Source organism: Neofelis nebulosa, chromosome 1 (assembly GCF_028018385.1).
Source record: "Neofelis nebulosa isolate mNeoNeb1 chromosome 1, mNeoNeb1.pri, whole genome shotgun sequence".
Lineage (NCBI taxonomy): Eukaryota > Metazoa > Chordata > Mammalia > Carnivora > Felidae > Neofelis > Neofelis nebulosa.
In genome coordinates, this window is record NC_080782.1 from 27,997,500 (window position 1) to 28,016,316 (window position 18,817).

Genomic DNA, 18,817 nt, shown 5'->3' on the forward strand with positions numbered 1-18,817 from the left:
TGGTGTAATGGGGAAAGAAAGAGTAGACCAGGTATGTTTAGGTCACAGAATTGGCAGGACATGGTGGTGAATTAGATGGCGGAAGAGGAGGAGGAGAAGAAGTTAAAGGTGACTCAGTGGAACTTTAGGACGGTTGCATTTGAGGTGCTTACATCAGAGCAGAAATGTGAAATAGCCAGTGGGTTATCAAGCCAGGCGCTCGGAGATGATGTTGCATACAGCTGAGAACATATGCTCTAGCCCAGCGCATCTGGGTTTGAATCCTGGCTCTGCCATGTCCTGTGACTTGAGCAAATTATCACCTTCGCTGTATCTCAGTTTCCCCATCAGAAGATGGGAGTGATAATAGTGTCTAGCATTATCAGGAGCCTTAAAACAATGAAGAGTGCCCAGTGTGTAATAGCTAATATGTACTTAGGTTTGTTATTGCGAAGGTACACATTTGAGTCTTTAGCCTTTAAATGACATTTCAAGCTACGGGCATGAATGAGATTACCAAGAAGGAGAGCACCGAGGAACCTCAACATTCTGTGTTTGGCTCACGGAGGGGGAGTGGCCAGAGCAGTAGTGGGAACACCAGGCTAGTATGGGCTCTAGGAGCTAAGTGGAAGGACTGTTTGGAGAAGGGGGTGGATTGCGGTAAGAGGAGGACACAGATGTTTGTTATCGTGGGAAACACAAAGGTTACTGGTGACTGTGGGGCCATCTCTGTGGAGTCTGGAGAGCAGCACGCAACTGCAGTGGGTTTGGAAACGAGTGGGAAGCAAGGTAGCATGGATCGCATGTGGGCAGTTCTTTACAGGAACTTGGTTTTGTGAAGGGGGACTAGAGAATTAGGCAGGAAATGTGGGGGGAAAGACGGGACCAAGATGAGAACGCCTGGAGCGCATCTGTCAGCTGCCAGTGATGGGATGCTAGTGTGAGAGGGAGGACAGGACGGCCAGCGCAGCAAAGAGGTGACCTTTTGCCTGGGTCCCGATTATTTGGAGAGGAGCTCCCCTCCCCATAGGAGACTGTAGGTCCTGGAGCACAGCAATTGGGGCCTATTCATATTTATTCTCTTCCTGATAAGACACATCACAACCTTGCAGGAAAAGGATGAACTCAACAGAGCGGAATGTTTATTATGTGTATTTATTTATTTTTTGTCTTCTAGTCAAAATGCCCAGCCGGAAGTGTGGACAGCTCTGGGAAAACAGCTTTACATTATGCAGGTGACTTTCATTCTCTTACTGATCCTTCTGCCATAAGAAATACTCAGTTGTCCTTTTCCTCTTTCAAGCCATTTTCTTTACCATTTTATTTCTGAGGCTGTTGTCTGTCATCATTCCTGGAATTTCTGTCTCCCTCAGTTTGCAGAATGTGTAGGGTTTTATCAAGGAACACATCTAAAATTCATCAGTTGCCTGCCAAACTGTAAAAATTGCCATGGTTATTATATTTTAATTAATGTAAGTTTCTTGTTTAAGCTAAGAGATTTTCATAAGCATTTAGAGATTTCATGTAATATGTGATACAGATTTTTTGGATTTGGGGATCAAACTCCCATTTTATTTCTCAGTGTTCTGTTTTACTATCTTGTCATTATCTGTCACACGGCTCCCAAGTAACAAAACGTCAACACCGAGCTCAGGGAGTGATGAGATTTATAAATTTCTGTTAGTGCTAGCTGGGGCAAAGCTAAGTCCTACAAAATGCCAAACCAAATATTTGCACAAAGGCAACTGGCAGACAGTGGCTCTAGGTCTGGAAATTAACAATGAAATGTAACACTAATTCAGAGCACCTTACTTAACCTTCGGGATACGACTTCTCTTCAGTGCAGCTAGTATAACATAGCAAACTGGGTGGAACACGAACTTCTCTGTCCTGGGTGCGTGTGATGCCCCTGCTGGTGAGAGCCCCTGTGTGACGGGCTGTGTCTTTGTTTCCTTCCCTCAGCGGCACAGGGCTGCCTTCAAGCTGTGCAGGCTCTTTGCGAGCACAAAAGCCCCATAAACCTCAAGGATTTGGTAAGTATCCGGTGGCTGCTAGATGTGGAGATGCACACTGGTGTCTAGAGCGCTGTGGGCTACCTGTGCAAGTCACTAAGACGTTTAGAGACCTCAGCATTTGGTGAAAGTCTAATGCGTTTCAACCTGGATCCTCTTCTGCAAAACGGATCCAAGTATTATCTCTATTGGTCTCTGAATTTAATGACACATTGAGAAGACATTTTGGGACATGCACTTCCTGATGTGCACATTTGTTTCTCAGGTCATCTGCCATCAACCTAAATGTATTAATAAGGCTTAATTTCTTGACTTGTAGAAGAAATAAGTCTAAATAGAAGTTCTGTCATTTCTGTTAACTTCCCGTGTATCATCTTGGGTACTCCTGGTTAGGATTTCCCAACTCTGAAAACCACTTCTAGCCTGTTTAACCTTGCTGGGCTACTCTGAGAATAAATTTACATGCCAGTCACTCCTGACTGCAAGTTTAAATGTCCTGCCATAGCATAGAAATTATATGCTATGCATGCATTATATGCTACGCATGCAATATACCTAATGGGAATATTGTTATGTGAGTGTATAGAATTGTAGATAAATTCCTACTCCCTGAATCTCAGTACTTCATAACCAGAAAGTATTATAACTTCGCAGAGATAATTTTTTAGAAATGTGTCTGAAATTCTATTTTAAACGGAGACTTAATCTTTAAGCAACAATTGTATTTTTCAAAATAATTGGACATATTGTAATTTATTTTTTTCCTTTGCCTACTTGAATACATCTACCTTAAAAGTTACTATCAACTGCATTTGGGAGGTATGATCCAAGGAATAAGCAGAATACAAGCTTCTCTTGAAGCTTTTGTATCATTTGAGTTAGGACCCCTTCACCCTAAGATTGTGAAAATAGTCACCTATGTATTCTTCTAGTATTTTTTCACTTTTTTTCTGTTGTAATGTTTACATTCTTCATCACCTTACATGGTTTGTATATGAATTGGGATCTCATTTTCTTATTTTACTTTATTTTACTTTATTTTTATTTTTATTCCAGTGTAGTAAACGTACAGTGTTATATTAGCTTCAGGTATATAACATAGTGATTCAACATCATTTAAAATTTTTTTTTAATGTTTATTTATTTTTGAGAGGGAGCAAGACAGAGCATGCGCAGGGGAGGGGCAGAGAGAGAGGGAGACACAGAATCCAAAGCAGGCTCCAGACCCCGAGCTGTCAGCACAAAGCCTGATGCAGGGCTTGAGCTCATGAACCACGAGATCATGACCTGAGCTGAAGTCAGATGCTTAACTGAATGATCCACCCAGGTGCCCCTCTACAGCACTTTTTTAAAGGATTGCCAATTGTCATATTAAATGATTCTTTCCATTGATCTTTATCTAGTCATGTGCCAAGAATAGGCAAACTCTTAATGTTCCATTCTGGTACTTGTAAGGTTGTGAAAGCATGTACTTTGCAAGGGAATAGTAGAATGGATGGTAGGATGCATGTAGTTTGCTTGGAAGAAGCTGCTTGGAGGGCAGCGGACCTACTGCTGCCCTGTGGAAACAAGTCCTCCTGTTCTTCAAAGCCATCCCCCAGTAAACATGATATGCTTGCCTGGAGCCTTTACATACTTGATGTTCCACTCTCTGTCATGTCACTGCCAGACTGAGGGATGGTCACTGAAGGGAAAAAGCAGCCCATGAGGCTGAGGTTCCTGAGAAAAAGCTAACAGTCAGTGCAATTCCTTAAGAAGAGGTCTGTTGAACTACTAGGTGTTTATCCAAAGGATACAAAAGTGCTGATTGGAAGGGGCACATGCACCCCAATGTTTATAGCAGCATTATCAACAGTAGCCAAATTATGGAAAGAGCCTAAATGCCCATCGACTGATAAATGGATAAAGAAGATTGGTGTGTGTGTGTGTGTGTGTGTGTGTGTGTAATGGAATATTACTCGGTGATCAAAAAGAATGAAACCTTGCCATTTGTAGCAACATGGATGGAGCTAGAGTGTGTTATGCTGAGAGAAGTAAGTCAGAGAGAGACAAGTATGATATGATTTCATTCATGTGGAATTTAAGAAACACAACAGATGAACATAGGGGAAGGGAAGGAAAAATAAGATAGAAACAGAGAGGCAAACCATAAGAAACTCTCTTAAATACAGAGAACAGTCTGAGGGGTGCTGGAGGGGAGGCAGGTGGGGGGATGGGCTAAGTGGGTGATGGGCATTAAGGAGGGCACTTGTTGGGGGTGAGCACTGGGTGTTATATGGAAGTGATGAATCACTGGTTTCTCCTGAAACCAATACTACACTGTATGTTAATTAACTTGAATTTAACTTAAAAAAAAAAATGCTGTGCTGAGAGGTCATGGCAGCCCTATCGGGACACAAACTGTCATGGTGGCAGGACAGTTCAGGAATAAAATGTACAAAGAACAAGGCAATTCTGTATGCAATTCTGGCATTTAGGATCGTAGTTAAAATCAATCTACATTTGTCTCCTAGGATGGGAATATACCACTGCTTCTTGCAGTACAAAGTGGCCACAGTGAGGTCTGTCACTTTCTCCTGGATCATGGAGCAGACGTAAATTCCAGGGACAAAAATGGAAGGTACCACCAAAGTAGAAATCATGGGATTTCAGTGATATCTACATTCTGGGAGCCTCAAAATATTACAGCTATATTTTAGATCATTTGTAATAAAGTGTTTTTAATTTTTTCATTTTCTGCCTTTTTTTTTTTTTTTTTTTTAAAGTTAGCCCTATACCCACCATGGGGCTTGAACTCATGCCTCTGAGATCAGGAGTCACACGCTCTACTGACTGAGCCGGCCAGACGCCCCTTCTGCCTCTTTTGATAATCGAGAACCTGTTTGACGTAAAAAAAATTTCCCCTAGACCTCTGTGATGAGATTATTAAATACTGAAGTGACTAGGCCATTTCCGATGGCTTTTCATGCAAAATTAAACATATTGGCTGCTTTTAAAAATAGTCCTAATGATGTATAGGTACTTTAAAATGCTTGAGGTGAAAGGTGCCATCATATTATGATTGGTGCCAATCATATTAAATTCCATCATATTTAGAAGATCATGTCTATATTATTTGACCTTATATGGTTTAATGTTTTGATTTAATCTGAAGTTAAAAAAACACCCCTAGTTTCTTCTCACTAACAGTCCATTAAGTGTATATATTTAACTGTACTTCATCTTTCTTTCCTTGTTTTCAGGATAAGTGATTTCTCAGAAAAGTGTTTCCCCATTTTGGTTGTATTAATTTGGTATCTCCTTTTTTTTCTTTAGAACTGCTCTCATGCTAGCCTGTGAGATCAGCAGCTCTAATATTGTGGAAGCCTTAATTAAAAAGGGTGCAGACCTAAACCTTGTAGATTCTCTTGGACACAATGCCTTACATTATTCCAAACTCTCAGAAAATGCAGGAATTCAAAGCCTTCTATTATCAAAAATCTCTCAGGATTCTGGTATGTGAAAGAAAATAGTCAGTGTTGTTTTAAATTTATCCACTCCATTTTCCCCAAAGGGTAAAGGAATGTGCACAATATGATCTATTTTATTATTCTTTTAAACATATTCTTGAAGAAAAATGTGTTAAATACTGTGTTTGTTGTGTGTATGGGTGTGAGTGTGCGTGTGTGTGTGTGTGTATCTCCCACCCAAAGTAGATGTGAGTCATGGTTCTTACCTTTATTTATTTATTTTTTTTCCCACTTTTTCCTCTATAGATTCAAAGACACCAACAAAACCAAAGCAGGTATTTATCTTTGGGGGAGAGAATTTTTTTTGGCCATCATAGCTTGTGGGAATTTGAAAATGTTCTGATTAAACCGCTCTGTGCTCCACTAGAAAAGTGATAAAAACTATGTTGAAAATGCTTAAGGAGTAAAATATCTTTAGAATAGATGATTCATTGTTAGAAGGTGGTAACTGTTTTCTTAATGGTTTACCCTGTTTCCAAAGCATGTGACTTTAAACTTGCTACTCATATATTCATCTTTTTCTGAAATGTACTAATATTTTCTGTTGTTGTGAAAATGTTTGGTTAGCTCTGCGAAGGAACAACAACAATATTTTAAATGCTTGTGTATCCCATGGATTATAGACCTCTATCCATGACAGTGTTAGATATTTAATGAATATAAGAGGGTTAGCTTTTCCTTTCATTTTAATTGGAACTTTTCTAAAATGTTGTTAGAGTTCTAGATAGAAATTGAGAAGATTGCCCTATTATTTTGGAGTTTTTTCCTAAAAACATTGTCACCATTGTTTACTTTTTTGATGAGATGTATAGTTGGCGGTTACATTTATTTACTTACACATCAAAGGTTTTGAAAAATTATCATAGACAGGAAATAGCCAATACTGAATTTATTAGGTACTAACTGTGTCACTTATTTATCCATAACCTTCGGAGAAGACGTTTCCGCTTGCCCCCATATTGACATTCTTTTTAAAAAGGAGTGGAAGTAATGCAAAGGTGGAGGAAATACCACTGCTTTGCATTAAGATGGCTAGACTATCATTGTATTCTGGGTTCTAAACTGGGGCAGGCAGCTCCCCATCCTCTACTTTCCCAATTCTCTACACCAACTTAATCTGGTTTTGTCTTGTGTTTTTTATTTTCTGGCTATTAAAGCATGGGCTGCTGGAAGAAAACTCGAAGCATGCATATTACTTATTTTTATGTTGGTAGCAGATGTCAGATCTTATTGAAGTAAGAAATGCATGAACTGTTGAGGTTTTTCTCATTTGTTTGATGAAGCTGTTTGTTCAGACTTTACTAACCGAACTAACCCACCTCCATTCTTTGGACTGTGATAACTTCCAGCATGATCAAGTCTCTAAAATAAGCTCAGAAAGAAGTGGAACTCCAAAAAAACGCAAAGCTCCACCACCTCCTATCAGTCCTACCCAGGTAAAAACAAAAGTAAACCAACATTGAACAAACATATGACAACAACAAGAAAAAGCCATGATTTTGTCATTTTATCTTTAGGCCAAAATGAAATGTTTAGAATTGACTCTTAAATGCACATTTAAAATTTTCTTTACTGGTTTTAAATTACAGATAATGGCATGAAAGATTTTGATTATTAGTATGTAAATAATGTTGATTCTTATTTAGTGCAAGGCTGGGGAATTGAACAGTATCTTTTTTTAAAGCCTCCAGGAAAAAAAAAAAGAGAAAGAAAGAAAGAGAGAGAGAGAAAGAAAGAGAGAAAGAAAGAGAGAGAGAGAAAGAAAGAGAGAGAAAGAAAGAGAGAGAAAGAAAGAGAGAGAGAAAGAGAAAGAAAGAAAGAAAGAGAGAGAGAGAAAGAGAGAGAGAGAGAGAGAAAGAAAGAAAAGAAGAGAAAAGAAAAGAAAAGAAAAGAAAAGAAAAGAAAAGAAAAGAAAAGAAAAGAAAAGAAAAAGAAAAGAAAGAGCCTGAAGGAAATTTCTCAAAATCTTAGGACAGAAACTTTTTCCTTAAGTGACGCTCAGTCTACTTTTAGTAGCTCACATGAACAGCTCAAGTGAAGGCGGGGAGAATGGGTAGCTGGTGAGGCAGTTAATTAAAAATGAATTTTAGCTGGTTTCTCAAAATTCTGTTCAAATATATTTGCCTTTCTAATTACATTGAAGGTTGGCTAATATTAAAAGCAGCTTTCATTTCTGAGCTTATAGTGACTATTGCATATAGGAGGAAGCTCGAATGTCTATGAAATCTCTCAAATAGTTGAGAGGAATATCTCCTCTGATAAGTTATGTTAAATATGTTAGCATATTCATCAATAATATTCCCAACATGCCACAGAAGTTTTATAGATTTTGAAAATTGCTTCCAGTAAATATAGGAAGAAAGTTATACTCTGCAAACTTTCAAAAAGTTCTTGAGGTGCCATATTAAATAGAAGATACCCTTGGATTAAGTGAAACTAAGGATGGTTACTGTTAGATTTATTTGCATTGGTTAAATAGGCTAATCCTTTGCACTGGAGAAGAAAAGTCTTTGAAGAAACGTTCTTTATCTGTGATTTTCATTTTGTTTTTTTAAGTTGAGTGATGTGTCTTCCCCAAGATCAATAACTTCAACGCCACTTTCGGGAAAGGAATCCGTGTTCTTTGCTGAACCACCCTTCAAGGTATTTCCTGTCTGTGTTCAATTTATTTTGAATTTTAAGATACATGATAGACATGATTTAAGTGGTACAACATCCGACAAAACAGAATAGACTTCCCAGTGATTGATTGACAACCTTTTCATCACGAAGCACACCCCTCAGTTATTTCTTCTGGCATGGACTCCACACAAAAAAAGTAGAATGAATAGATTACATTCTGTAAGTAATACCTAATTTTCTTGATTTTAAAAAAAGGGACAAAGATAAGAACTTAACTGATAACCAATCTTCTTACTAAATCGAGTTGATATAATGCCCATCAAAAAGAAAGAAGTGAGGATTGTTCTCTGGTGTCTTACTGACAAGTAATTGTATATTTGTAATTAAACTTTTCCTGACTATAAAGCTAATATGCATTAATTTTAGAAAATCCTTTCTACCTAATTCTCTAGATTTCTTGTTGGAAGGTATTTTAAGAAATGGGAGGATATTTTCATTTACTGTCTGTTTACCTAACCATCACTAGGAAATTATGCTTGGAAAGAAAATAAAATTTCTAATTGTTAAAATGAAATTGCAGTGGAATAATTGTATACTTCTTTCCCTCATCTAAGAATTACTGAAGACAAATTACCTTTTTTTTTTTAAGTTTATTTATTTTGAGAGAGACAGAGATAGCGTGTGTGGGAGAGGGGCAGAGAGAGGGAGAGAGAGTATCCCAAGTAGGCTCCGCCCTGCCAGTGCAGAGCCCCATGCAGGGCTTGAACTCACAAAACTGTGAGATCATGACATAAGCCAGAACCAAGAGTCAGGTGTTTAACTGACAGCCACCCAGCAGCCCCAAAATAAATTATCTTTTAACTTAGATGTACAGTGATCTGAAAAAGATTCCGTCAACCTAACATTTCCCGCACTTTAACTAGATTTTATTAATAAATTCTTAATATGAATACCTAAACGAGGGAAGGAAAGGAAGTTATACTTTTACAATTAGTACCCTAATGTCTTCTAATGTGATTATGGCTCAAAGGATGCAGTGCATTCCAGAGAAGAATAAATGAAAATTTTCAGCAATAGAGTGTAAAAAACCTTTCATTTCTTTTTTAAAAAATCTCAAAAAGATAAAAAGTGACACCATTTAGAATGACTAAAGTTTGAGAAGTGTATTTTTACATGGTGGTGATGATGTGGAGGAACTAGAATTATCATACTCTGTTGGTAGGAATGTAAAGTGGCAAAACTACTTTGGAAAACTGACAGTTTCTTTAAAAGTTCATCACACACCTAACATAGGATCTAGCCATCCACTCACTGATGTTTATCCAAGAGAAATGAAAATTTATGTCTCAAAAATTGTATACACAAAAGTTTGCAGAGCTTTATTCACATATCCCCAAACTGGAAACAATCCAAATGTCCTTCATAAGCAGCATCATGGGTGAATCTGAAAATCATCAGGCTGAGTGAAAAAAGCCCGACACATATTCATACCCATGACATTCCATTTATAGGAATTCTAGAAAATGCAAAAAGGAGAGTGGAGGTTACCCGGGGATAGGGTGGGCAGGTATTGGCTGTGATGAAGTATGCAGAATCTTGTAGACCTAATGGACACCTTCTGTATCTTGGTTATCGTGGTGGTTCCATGAGTGTGTACCTGTCAAAACTCAACCTGTAAACTTTAAATGGATGCCATTTATTGTACTTTAAGATAGTTGAAAAAGAAAAATAAACGTCTATTTTAATAAAGCAAAAAGGCAGCTTTTTGTAAAGATAAGCACTTGCCAAAAATGAGCCACTTTATTTTTAGCATTTGGGCTTTTACAAAAGTTCCTTTGCTGAAAACTTCTCTCTCTTATCATACATAGTCCACCGCTCATCCAGATGAAACATAGTAATTTCTGGCAACTCATTGCATTTTGTTTTGAAATGAGAGTCTGGCTTTGAAGCTGCAAGAACTTTTGCAATGTATTTACAGACACATATTCAGGGGCAAAGGTTTAGAGGAGATCTTTAGGGGATTGTCAACTCATGATCATAAAATTTTGTATTCCCTTATAAAATTACCTTTATCTTCCCTGACAGGTGTTATTTACTACAAATTCTCTTAAAAATATTAATAAAAATATACTAATAATGGTTAATTTATAAAATAGTGAAGCTAAACCAGTATTTCTAATGTATTTTAATCAGTATATTATCCAGATAGGTAAGACTTGTATTTGACTTCATTATGAAACTAATATTTGCCATCTCAGGTTTTAGGACACAGCCCACTAAGTTCACTATTACATAAAGTTATTATAATCTTAAAAGATATTTGTATTTTACTTAATAAAGTTCCTGAAAACTATTTTGAGATTACACGCTCTGGAACCTCACGTTTTAGAAATCATACTTCAGTAGATCATCGTCACTTTTATTCACTTATATTTTAAAATATTCCCTTTCCTGGTGATTTTCTAACTTTTTTTTTTTTAGAAGGAAACCTGTTCTGTGTAAACCTAGGAAAATTTGCTTGCTTCTTTTGTGGAATATCATATTCAGGAAAATTCTTTGAAGTCATTTTTGTGTTCCAACAGGCTGAGATCAGTTCTATACGGGAAAACAAAGACAGACTAAGTGACAGCACGACAGGTAAGAGGAAGGGGTGTCTGTTTGTGTTCCTCCGACAGGTCTCTAGTCCACGTCCATTTACATACATCAAAGGCCCACCCGGAGGAAGTGTGAGGAGGTCCGAGAACCCCCGGGGGTGCCACCCTGGAGCTGCCAATACCACACAGGCTGACACTTTCCCCTGGATTTTAAGGAGCCCCTGAGCTTGGATGTGAAAACAAAAACATCTTGTTTTCATTTGCCCCCAACTACTGTTAGCACTTCCTTCAATTATGAATATAGACAATAACGCCCAGTGGTATTAGCAGACCAGTGACTTTGCCAGCAGGAGAATTCGCAGGTAATGTCCTGTCACCTTACTGTTATCGCGGGTATCTTGAAATGTCACTTACAGTCTCTCTACTAGAAATATGGCATTAGACCTGCTGCTGTATTCTTGTTATTGGCACATTACAGAATCAGCTCTTAAATTACGTAGCCTGTGTCTTCTCTTTTATGTATTATAAAGCACTGTTTTGTGGTGAGGTCTGAGGCCACGAGCCGTCACAAGGGGCACTCCTCAACGCTGAGCAACAGGTTATTTCCTGAGGGAGAGCCAACTGAGCACTTCCATGGCTGCACAGTCTAACTTTCCTACTGTGCATCTTAAATAGAGAAATGCAAAGACAGTGTTGAAATCATACACCGTCATCCTGTCTTCACCAAGACAGGGTTTAATTCATTGTCTTCAGAATCCATCCTAAGGTTTACCCTCTAAGAATATAGTTCAGCACCCCCAGAATCCATTTAAAATGTTGTGTAGAGGGGCACCTGGGTGGCTCAGTCGGTTGAGCGCCCGACTTCGGCTCAGGTCATGATCTCACAGCTCGTGAGTTCGAGCTCCGCGTGGGCTCTGTGCTGACGGCTCAGAGCCTGGAGCCTGCTTCGGATTCTGCATCTCCCTCTCTCTCTGCCCCTTCCCCGCTCATGCTCTGTCTCTCTCTGTCTCTCAAAAATGAATAAACATTAAAAAAAATTTTTTTTAAATGTGTAGATTATTCCATTTAACTTTTTTAAATTTTTATTTAAAAAAAATTTTTTTTAATGTGTATCCATTTTTGAGAGAGAGAGTGTGAGTGAGAGTGAGCAGGGGAGAGGCAGAGAGAGAGGGAGACAGAGGATCTGAAGCAGACTCTTCTGAGAGTGGAGAGCCCCACGCAGGGCTCGAACTCATGAACCTTGAGATCATGACCTGAGCCGAAGTCGGAAACCCAACCAACTGAGCCACCCAGGCTGCCCCTCATTTTACTTTTTCAAAGTATATTTATTTTAGAGAGAGAGTGAGAGGGGGAGGGGCAGAGAGAGAAAGGGAGAGAGAAAGAATCCCAATCAGGCTTCGCACTGTCAGCACAGAGCCTGATGTGGGGTTCGAACTCACAAACTGTGAGATCATGCCCTGATCTAAAACCAAGAGTCAGACCCTTAACCGAATCAGCCACCCAGGTGCCCCTCATGGAGATTATTTCAAAAGCTCCTTTTGCTTCAGCATTTAGTTTCTTAGCCTATGATTTCATAGGTGTTTGGAACTTTTAACTTACAGAATTTAGAAATATTAAACTTTGTAATTCTTGGCAGAGATCCAAGTTATTTGAACACTTGTTACATTGGATTCTTTAAAAACCATCCACTGTATTTTAGAAGTAATTTCTATTGCTTAGAATTATAGTCATGCTCTCAATCCTCTGGTTTATTCCAAACTTACCAGAGATCATGTCAAGGGGACTCCTTATAAAGCTGTGGGTTAGGAACCTGACATCAGAAGTAAGCATTTCTATGAAGAAATGTCATTTTGCCTGCTTCCAAATTAAGATGAAAGTTTCCATCTTTGCATTAAATGGCTGTGAGAAAATAATAAAATTGTAGTAAAAAATGTGCATCCGTGCTATTCAAGATTGTGGTCTGTACAACTGTTCTGAGTTTGCACCAGGAAGTCATCCAGCTATACTGCTAAGCACACTGTTTTGTCCAGCAGACACTTTTTCCCCTGTAGAAAGACTTGGTGCGTGAAGGAAGCGGTGCACTTAATGACAGTCTGAAGGAATCGGTGCACTGAATGACATTCTGGGAGCAAGGCTCTTGTCTCAGTGAGCACTTTGAGTGGCAGAGCTTTAGATGCTATTTCAGTGTGGTAATCAGTAGGATGTCAAAAAGTTGTGGTTTACCAGCAGTGGGATTGTGGGGTTAAGAGGAGACGGGTGCACGCTGGGGTGGGCCAGCAAACGCTGTAAGGAGGAGGCAGAGTTTGCTGTGGGTCCTGAAACCTGCCTACAAGGGACTTAGCCAAAGAGATGCTGCAAGGGCTATCAGATGGATGAAAGATTAAGGAAGCAGCCTTGTGTCGAGATATAGAGGGTATGATGGAAAGTTTGAACCTGAGGAAGATGTGATGCTAGAAATCATGGGTCAGTGGCACCTAGGTGGCTCAGTCGGTTAAGCGTCTGACTTCGGCTCAGGTCATGATCTCACGGTCCGTGAGTTCGAGCCCCACGTCGGGCTCTGTGCTGACAGCTCAGAGCCTGGAGCCTGTTTCAGATTCTGTGTCTCCCTCTCTCTCTGACCCTCCCCCGTTCATACTCTGTCTCTCTCTGTCTCAAAAAGAAATAAACATTAAACAAAAATTAAAAAAAAAAAAAAGAAATCATGGGTCATACACCTGAAAAAGTACTTTGGGACCAGATTATGGAGGCCTTAACCCAGACTAAGGAATCTGGAGATTAATTTTGAAAAGAGAGTGATTAAAGCACTGGAACCACAGGAATGAGCCTATCAAAGCACATTTTAGGAAGATTAGCCTGACAGTGTTAGGTAAAGCTATATGTTTACTAAGGAGAGAGACAGAGCTTGTTACGAGGCTGTTTGCAGGGCTTCTCAGTCAGGTGATAAAGTTGAAACTAGAGTAAGTGTGGTAGGGATAAGAAGTGAACCAGATCGTAGGATATTTCTAAAAGGATTCACATAAATGGCACTTACTAGGCATGATATGATATGGCAAGGTATGGTATATTAGGTATATCATAATATGTGTATTAGGCAAGGTATAATACTTAATAAGGGGAATGGAAAACATATGACCAAATCCATCAGTTTTCAGATGAGCTTCTACGCATCCACACCTATGCTAGGCATACCCCAATGAGGGAACCGCAGGACCTGAGGATTGCTGTTCATCTAACCAGGGGCTTTGCTAGGGGCTTTCATTCTTCATCAGAACCAGGAAGAAGCACTGGATTGGGTAGAAGTGACTCGGTTAGAGGTCAGAGAAATATTAGTTTAAGAAAATATTATTTAAAATTACTTTTCTCTTTTCCAAGGTGCTGATAGCTTATTGGATATAAGTTCTGAAGCTGACCAACAAGATCTTCTTGTCCTGTTGCAAGCAAAAGTTGCTTCTCTTACCTTACACAATAAAGAATTACAAGATAAATTACAGGTAGGTACATAGATTATTACCACGAACTATCCTGTAGGGTCAAACTATTGGGTTTTTTCAGGTCAGTCAGGTGATATTTTGTTTTAAACCTCTACATTAGTTTCTTCTTCCTTTTTAAATGTACTTTGCCTTTAGCGTTTTATAGTTTCAAATTAGGTTTGTTGAGAGAGTAATTCATTAACTCTATTTCTGTAAATTGGTAAATTATATATAATTATATACTTAGTGCATTTTATATATTACTATATATACACATGTTTGTGTGTGTGTATAAACAGCCATTCATTTAGCAGAGCTGATCGTTTAGCAGATTTAAGAACTTGATTGAAATAGCTATGCTAAGCCCATTGCCCCCTTTTGGCTACTGGAATAATATGAGAAGCAAAGGAAAAATTATGGGTCAGAGGCTTTAGAGCCCAAACAAATCTAGTGTTTTTAAAGTGGCAGAAATGAGCTGTCCTGAGAGAGTACAGAATAAGCTTAGTGTCGTTAACCCAATTCTCATGTCCCAGACCATGGTCTGTCATGGGGCAAAAGTACCCATAAAGGGATGCTGCAGCTCTCCCCTATGTAAGCTTTGGATTTGTTCTCTTCTACCAGTTGCTTGCTCACCTAACCACACCTCTGGCACCATTTCATTCTTGCCTTTTTTGCAGGCCAAATCACCCAAGGAGGCAGATGCAGACCTGAGCTTTGACTCCTACCATTCCACTCGAACTGACTCGGCCCCACCCCTGGGCAGACCTAGTGAAACCCCTCCCCTAGACTCCAAGTCATCTCCATCCGTCTTAACACATTCCTTGAGTAAATCCACTCTCGACAGTGACGGGCAAATTCAGCAACTGCAAGAGATTCTGCAGGACTTGCAGAAGAGACTAGAGAGCTCTGAAGCAGAGAAGCAGCAGCTGCAGGCTGAGCTCCAGTCCAGGAGGGCCGAATTGGTGTGCGTGAACAGTGCAGAGATTTCAGAGAATGGCTCCGACCTCAGCCAGAAACTGAAAGAAACTCAGAGCAAGTACGAGGAGGCCATGAAAGAAGTCCTTAACGTGCAGAAGCAGATGAAACTGGGCCTTGTCTCGCCCGAAAGCGTGGACAGTTATTCACATCTCCGTGAGTTACGGATCACTGAGGAGGAAGTAGATGTGCTCAAGCAGGATCTCCAGAACGCATTAGCCGAAAGTGAAAGAAATAAGGAGAAAGTGAGAGAGTTAGAAGAAAAACTCGTAGAGAAGGAGAAAGATTTGGGTATTAAGTCTCCTGGGGAAGAGTACGAGGAGATGAAAAGTTCATATTGCTCTGTGATTGAGAATATGAATAAGGAGAAAGCTTTTTTGTTTGAGAAATACCAAGAGGCCCAAGAAGAAATCATGAAACTAAAAGATGCCCTAAAGAGTCAGATGACACCGGAAGCCGGCGATGAAGCTGGGGATATGAAAGAGGCCATGAACAGGATGATAGATGAGCTCAACAAACAGGTAAGCGAGCTGTCCCAGCTGTACAAAGAAGCCCAGGCCGAGCTGGAGGATTACAGGAAGAGGAAATCTCTAGAAGACGTAACAGCCGAATATATCCATAAAGCGGAGCATGAGAAACTGATGCTAGTGACGAACGTGTCCAGAGCTAAGGCAGAAGAGGCATTGTCCGAAATGAAGTCTCAGTACTCAAAGGTATTGAACGAGTTGACGCAGCTCAAACAGCTCGTGGACGCACAGAAAGAGAACTCTGTCTCCATCACAGAACATTTGCAGGTGATAACCACACTGCGGGCTACTGCGAAAGAGATGGAGGAAAAAATAAGCAGTCTCAAAGAGCACCTTGCAAGCAAGGAAGGGGAAGTAGCAAAACTGGAGAAACGACTCCTGGAAGAGAAGGCCGCGATGGCTGACGCCATGGTGCCCAGGTCTGCCTACGCAAAGCTCCAGTCATCACTAGAAAGTGAAGTGAGTGTGTTGGCCTCAAAATTGAAGGAGTCCGTAAAAGAGAAAGAGAAAGCCCATTTGGAGGTCTCCCAGATTCGAAGTGAGGTCTCACAAGTGAAAAGGGAAAAGGAAAATATTCAGGCTCTCTTAAAATCCAAAGAACAGGAAGCAAACGAACTTCGGCAACAGTTCCAGCACGCTCAGGAGGAGCTCGCAGAAATGAAGAGACAGTCGGAGAGCTCTTCCAAACTGGAGGAGGATAAAGATAAGAAGGTTGGTGAGACTCCATTGCTGTTGAGTTTCTAGTTAGCTAGACACTAGTTTCTAGTTAGCACTGGTCTCTTGTGATTGCTCAGAAGTTCTGCATGTGACTCCATCTGTCCCCATGGCCACATTAAGATTAGTAGTTTGGACATTTATGTTTAAAAAAACAAAACAAAACTCTGATCGTCGATCACTCCCCTTATATTGAAGCATTTTCACATATGTGGTGCATATTTTCCCTTTTAAAATTATTTTACAGAAGCTGTGTCAAGTGTCAGGGATCAGAAGCGAACCCACAAACTGAAAGGCATTTGTAACCCATCTTGAACTTCAACTCTTTTGGAATCCAAACAGATTCTTCCATCATATGGAAACCCAAATACTTCCAGACTTAATCCCGCTTCCCTAAGTTCCATGAGCTTTCCCCTGAGTCAGTGTTAAGAACCGCCCTCCGTGGCACTCATTATCAAAGATGTATATAGGAGGGGAAGCAGGGAATGTGGGGAGCAGGTGATTAGAGATGGGCTGAGCATGGCTTGGTGGAAGGAGGGGAAACAAAGGGGAGGGGGGCGTAAAAAATGGTTCTGTGCCTGAATCTGCTCCACGTCCCCAGTCCTCTGGGTCAGATTTTCCAAATGGCATTGATCAGAGCACTGTTTATCATTTATTCCTTTAGTATGATGAAAATTTCAAAAAAAGCTTCCAAAGCCAAGGGGGCAGAGAGTTAGGAGGCAGAGGTCAGGTTGCGGGGAGGGGTTATGTTTACTTTAAAGCAAGATGCCCAGAGAAGTCAGGGTTCCTAGGACTCATTCCTGATTGCCCATGTCAGCACTACTGAACAAGACATAGCCGTCTCAAAATGAAGAATGCCTAAAATCCTCATTCTGATAGTACCCCCTTTCACAGTAAAATAGGAAAGCATCCTCCTAGCTTTTGTTTACCCTCATGCCTCGAAGCACAGTATTGAATCTGGGGCCCTTATTTGAATATAGTGGCCTTAGAGGGCTATGTGGGTTTGCTGATTTTGTTACCTATTTCATTGTATGGGTTTTCTTTAAAAAATAAAAGAGAAATTGTTCCAAAGTCTCAAGTCCCTGAGGCCAATAAGAGGCTGTGTTGGAGAACTATCCAGAATCTTGCCTACCTATTGCTGATAGTTTTCCTTTCTCGCCAGATAAATGAGATGTCAAAGGAAGTCACCAAGTTGAAGGAGGCCCTGAACAGCCTCTCACAGCTCTCCTACTCAGCTAGCTCGTCCAAGAGGCAGAGTCAGCAGCTGGAAGGACTGCAGCAGCAGGTCAAGCAGCTACAGAGCCAGCTGGCTGTGAGTGGGCTTGTTTCTGCCTCCTGCTTGGGGGGGGGGGGGGGGGTGAGGGGGTGGGGGGGTTGGGGGTGGAGGACGAGGCAGATTACGCACCAGCTCAGCTAGGTGGGGACAGGTTGGAGTGAGAAGAGCCCCAGCCTGAAGGAGTGGCTGAGTAGCTAAAGATTTGTTTGGTGAGGGCAGGAGGAAGTGGTGGGATTTCCAGTCTTCACCTGCAATGAGGTGGGTGACCTGGATCTCTGAGAGGGGGGAGGCAGCACGGTGGCACATAGGCGTCACATTGACACATCCACTAACTTTTCACCCTCTCCATTTTTTTTTTTTTAATGTTTATTTTTTGAGAGAGGGAAAGAGAGACAGAGTGTGAGCAAGGGAGGGGCAGAGAGAGAGGGAGCCACAGAATCCAAAACAATCTCCAGGCTTCCAGCTGTCAGCACAGAGCCTGACGCGGGGCTCAAACCCACAAACTGCGAGATCATGACCTGAGCCGAAGTCTGACACTTAACCGACTGAGCCACCCAGGCGCCCCACCCTCTCTCCCTTTTTTTTTTTTTTGACTGCAGTCATTACTGTCTCTGGCAGTGGCAAGAACTTTTTCTTATTAGGGCCCAGGATCTCTGGTAATTGCATATCTGTGCGTCTGAATCTGCTTATTGGCCCCTCTCCTCATTTCACCCAGGAGAGTCCTTCCATATCTGTATTCGTTTCCTGTGGCTATTGTAACAGATCAACACAAACTTGGTTTAAAACAACACAAATTTGGGGCACCTGAGTGGCTCAGTTGGTTAAGTGTCTCTCTCTTGATTTTGGCTCAGGTCATGATCTCACAGTACGTGAGTTTGAGCCCCGAGTGGGGCTCCATGCTGAGAGTGCTGAGCCTGCTTGGGATTCTGTGTCCCTCTCTCTCTGCCCCTCCCCTACTTGCACACTTGCTTGCGCTCTCTCTCAAACTTTTTTTAAAAACTCCACAAATTTATGCTTTTAAAATTCTGGAGATCAATAAGTGTGAAATCAGTGTCACCAAAGTCAAAGTGTCAGCAGAGCTGGTTCCTTCTGGAAGCTCTAGGGGAGAATCCATTTCCCGGGCTTTGCTAGCTTTTAGA

General features: G+C 40.6%; 1 protein-coding gene across 5 annotated transcripts in view; it reads left to right on the forward strand.

Moving 5' to 3' along the window:
- The window catches only part of RAI14 (retinoic acid induced 14), a 144,752-nt gene that overhangs the window by 120,850 nt on the left and 5,085 nt on the right, over positions 1 to 18,817 (forward strand). For 4 of the 5 annotated variants that reach the window (XM_058716980.1, XM_058716990.1, XM_058717005.1 and 1 more), the window contains 11 exons: positions 1,157 to 1,214; positions 1,942 to 2,012; positions 4,505 to 4,611; positions 5,307 to 5,485; positions 5,747 to 5,775; positions 6,850 to 6,936; positions 8,057 to 8,143; positions 10,705 to 10,759; positions 14,089 to 14,207; positions 14,864 to 16,399; positions 17,565 to 17,714. In XM_058716980.1, coding sequence (XP_058572963.1) covers positions 1,157 to 1,214; positions 1,942 to 2,012; positions 4,505 to 4,611; positions 5,307 to 5,485; positions 5,747 to 5,775; positions 6,850 to 6,936; positions 8,057 to 8,143; positions 10,705 to 10,759; positions 14,089 to 14,207; positions 14,864 to 16,399; positions 17,565 to 17,714 — 2,478 coding nt within the window. The remainder of the gene's footprint in view (positions 1 to 1,156; positions 1,215 to 1,941; positions 2,013 to 4,504; positions 4,612 to 5,306; positions 5,486 to 5,746; positions 5,776 to 6,849; positions 6,937 to 8,056; positions 8,144 to 10,704; positions 10,760 to 14,088; positions 14,208 to 14,863; positions 16,400 to 17,564; positions 17,715 to 18,817) is intronic. The other variant, XM_058716995.1, reaches the window with a different exon arrangement.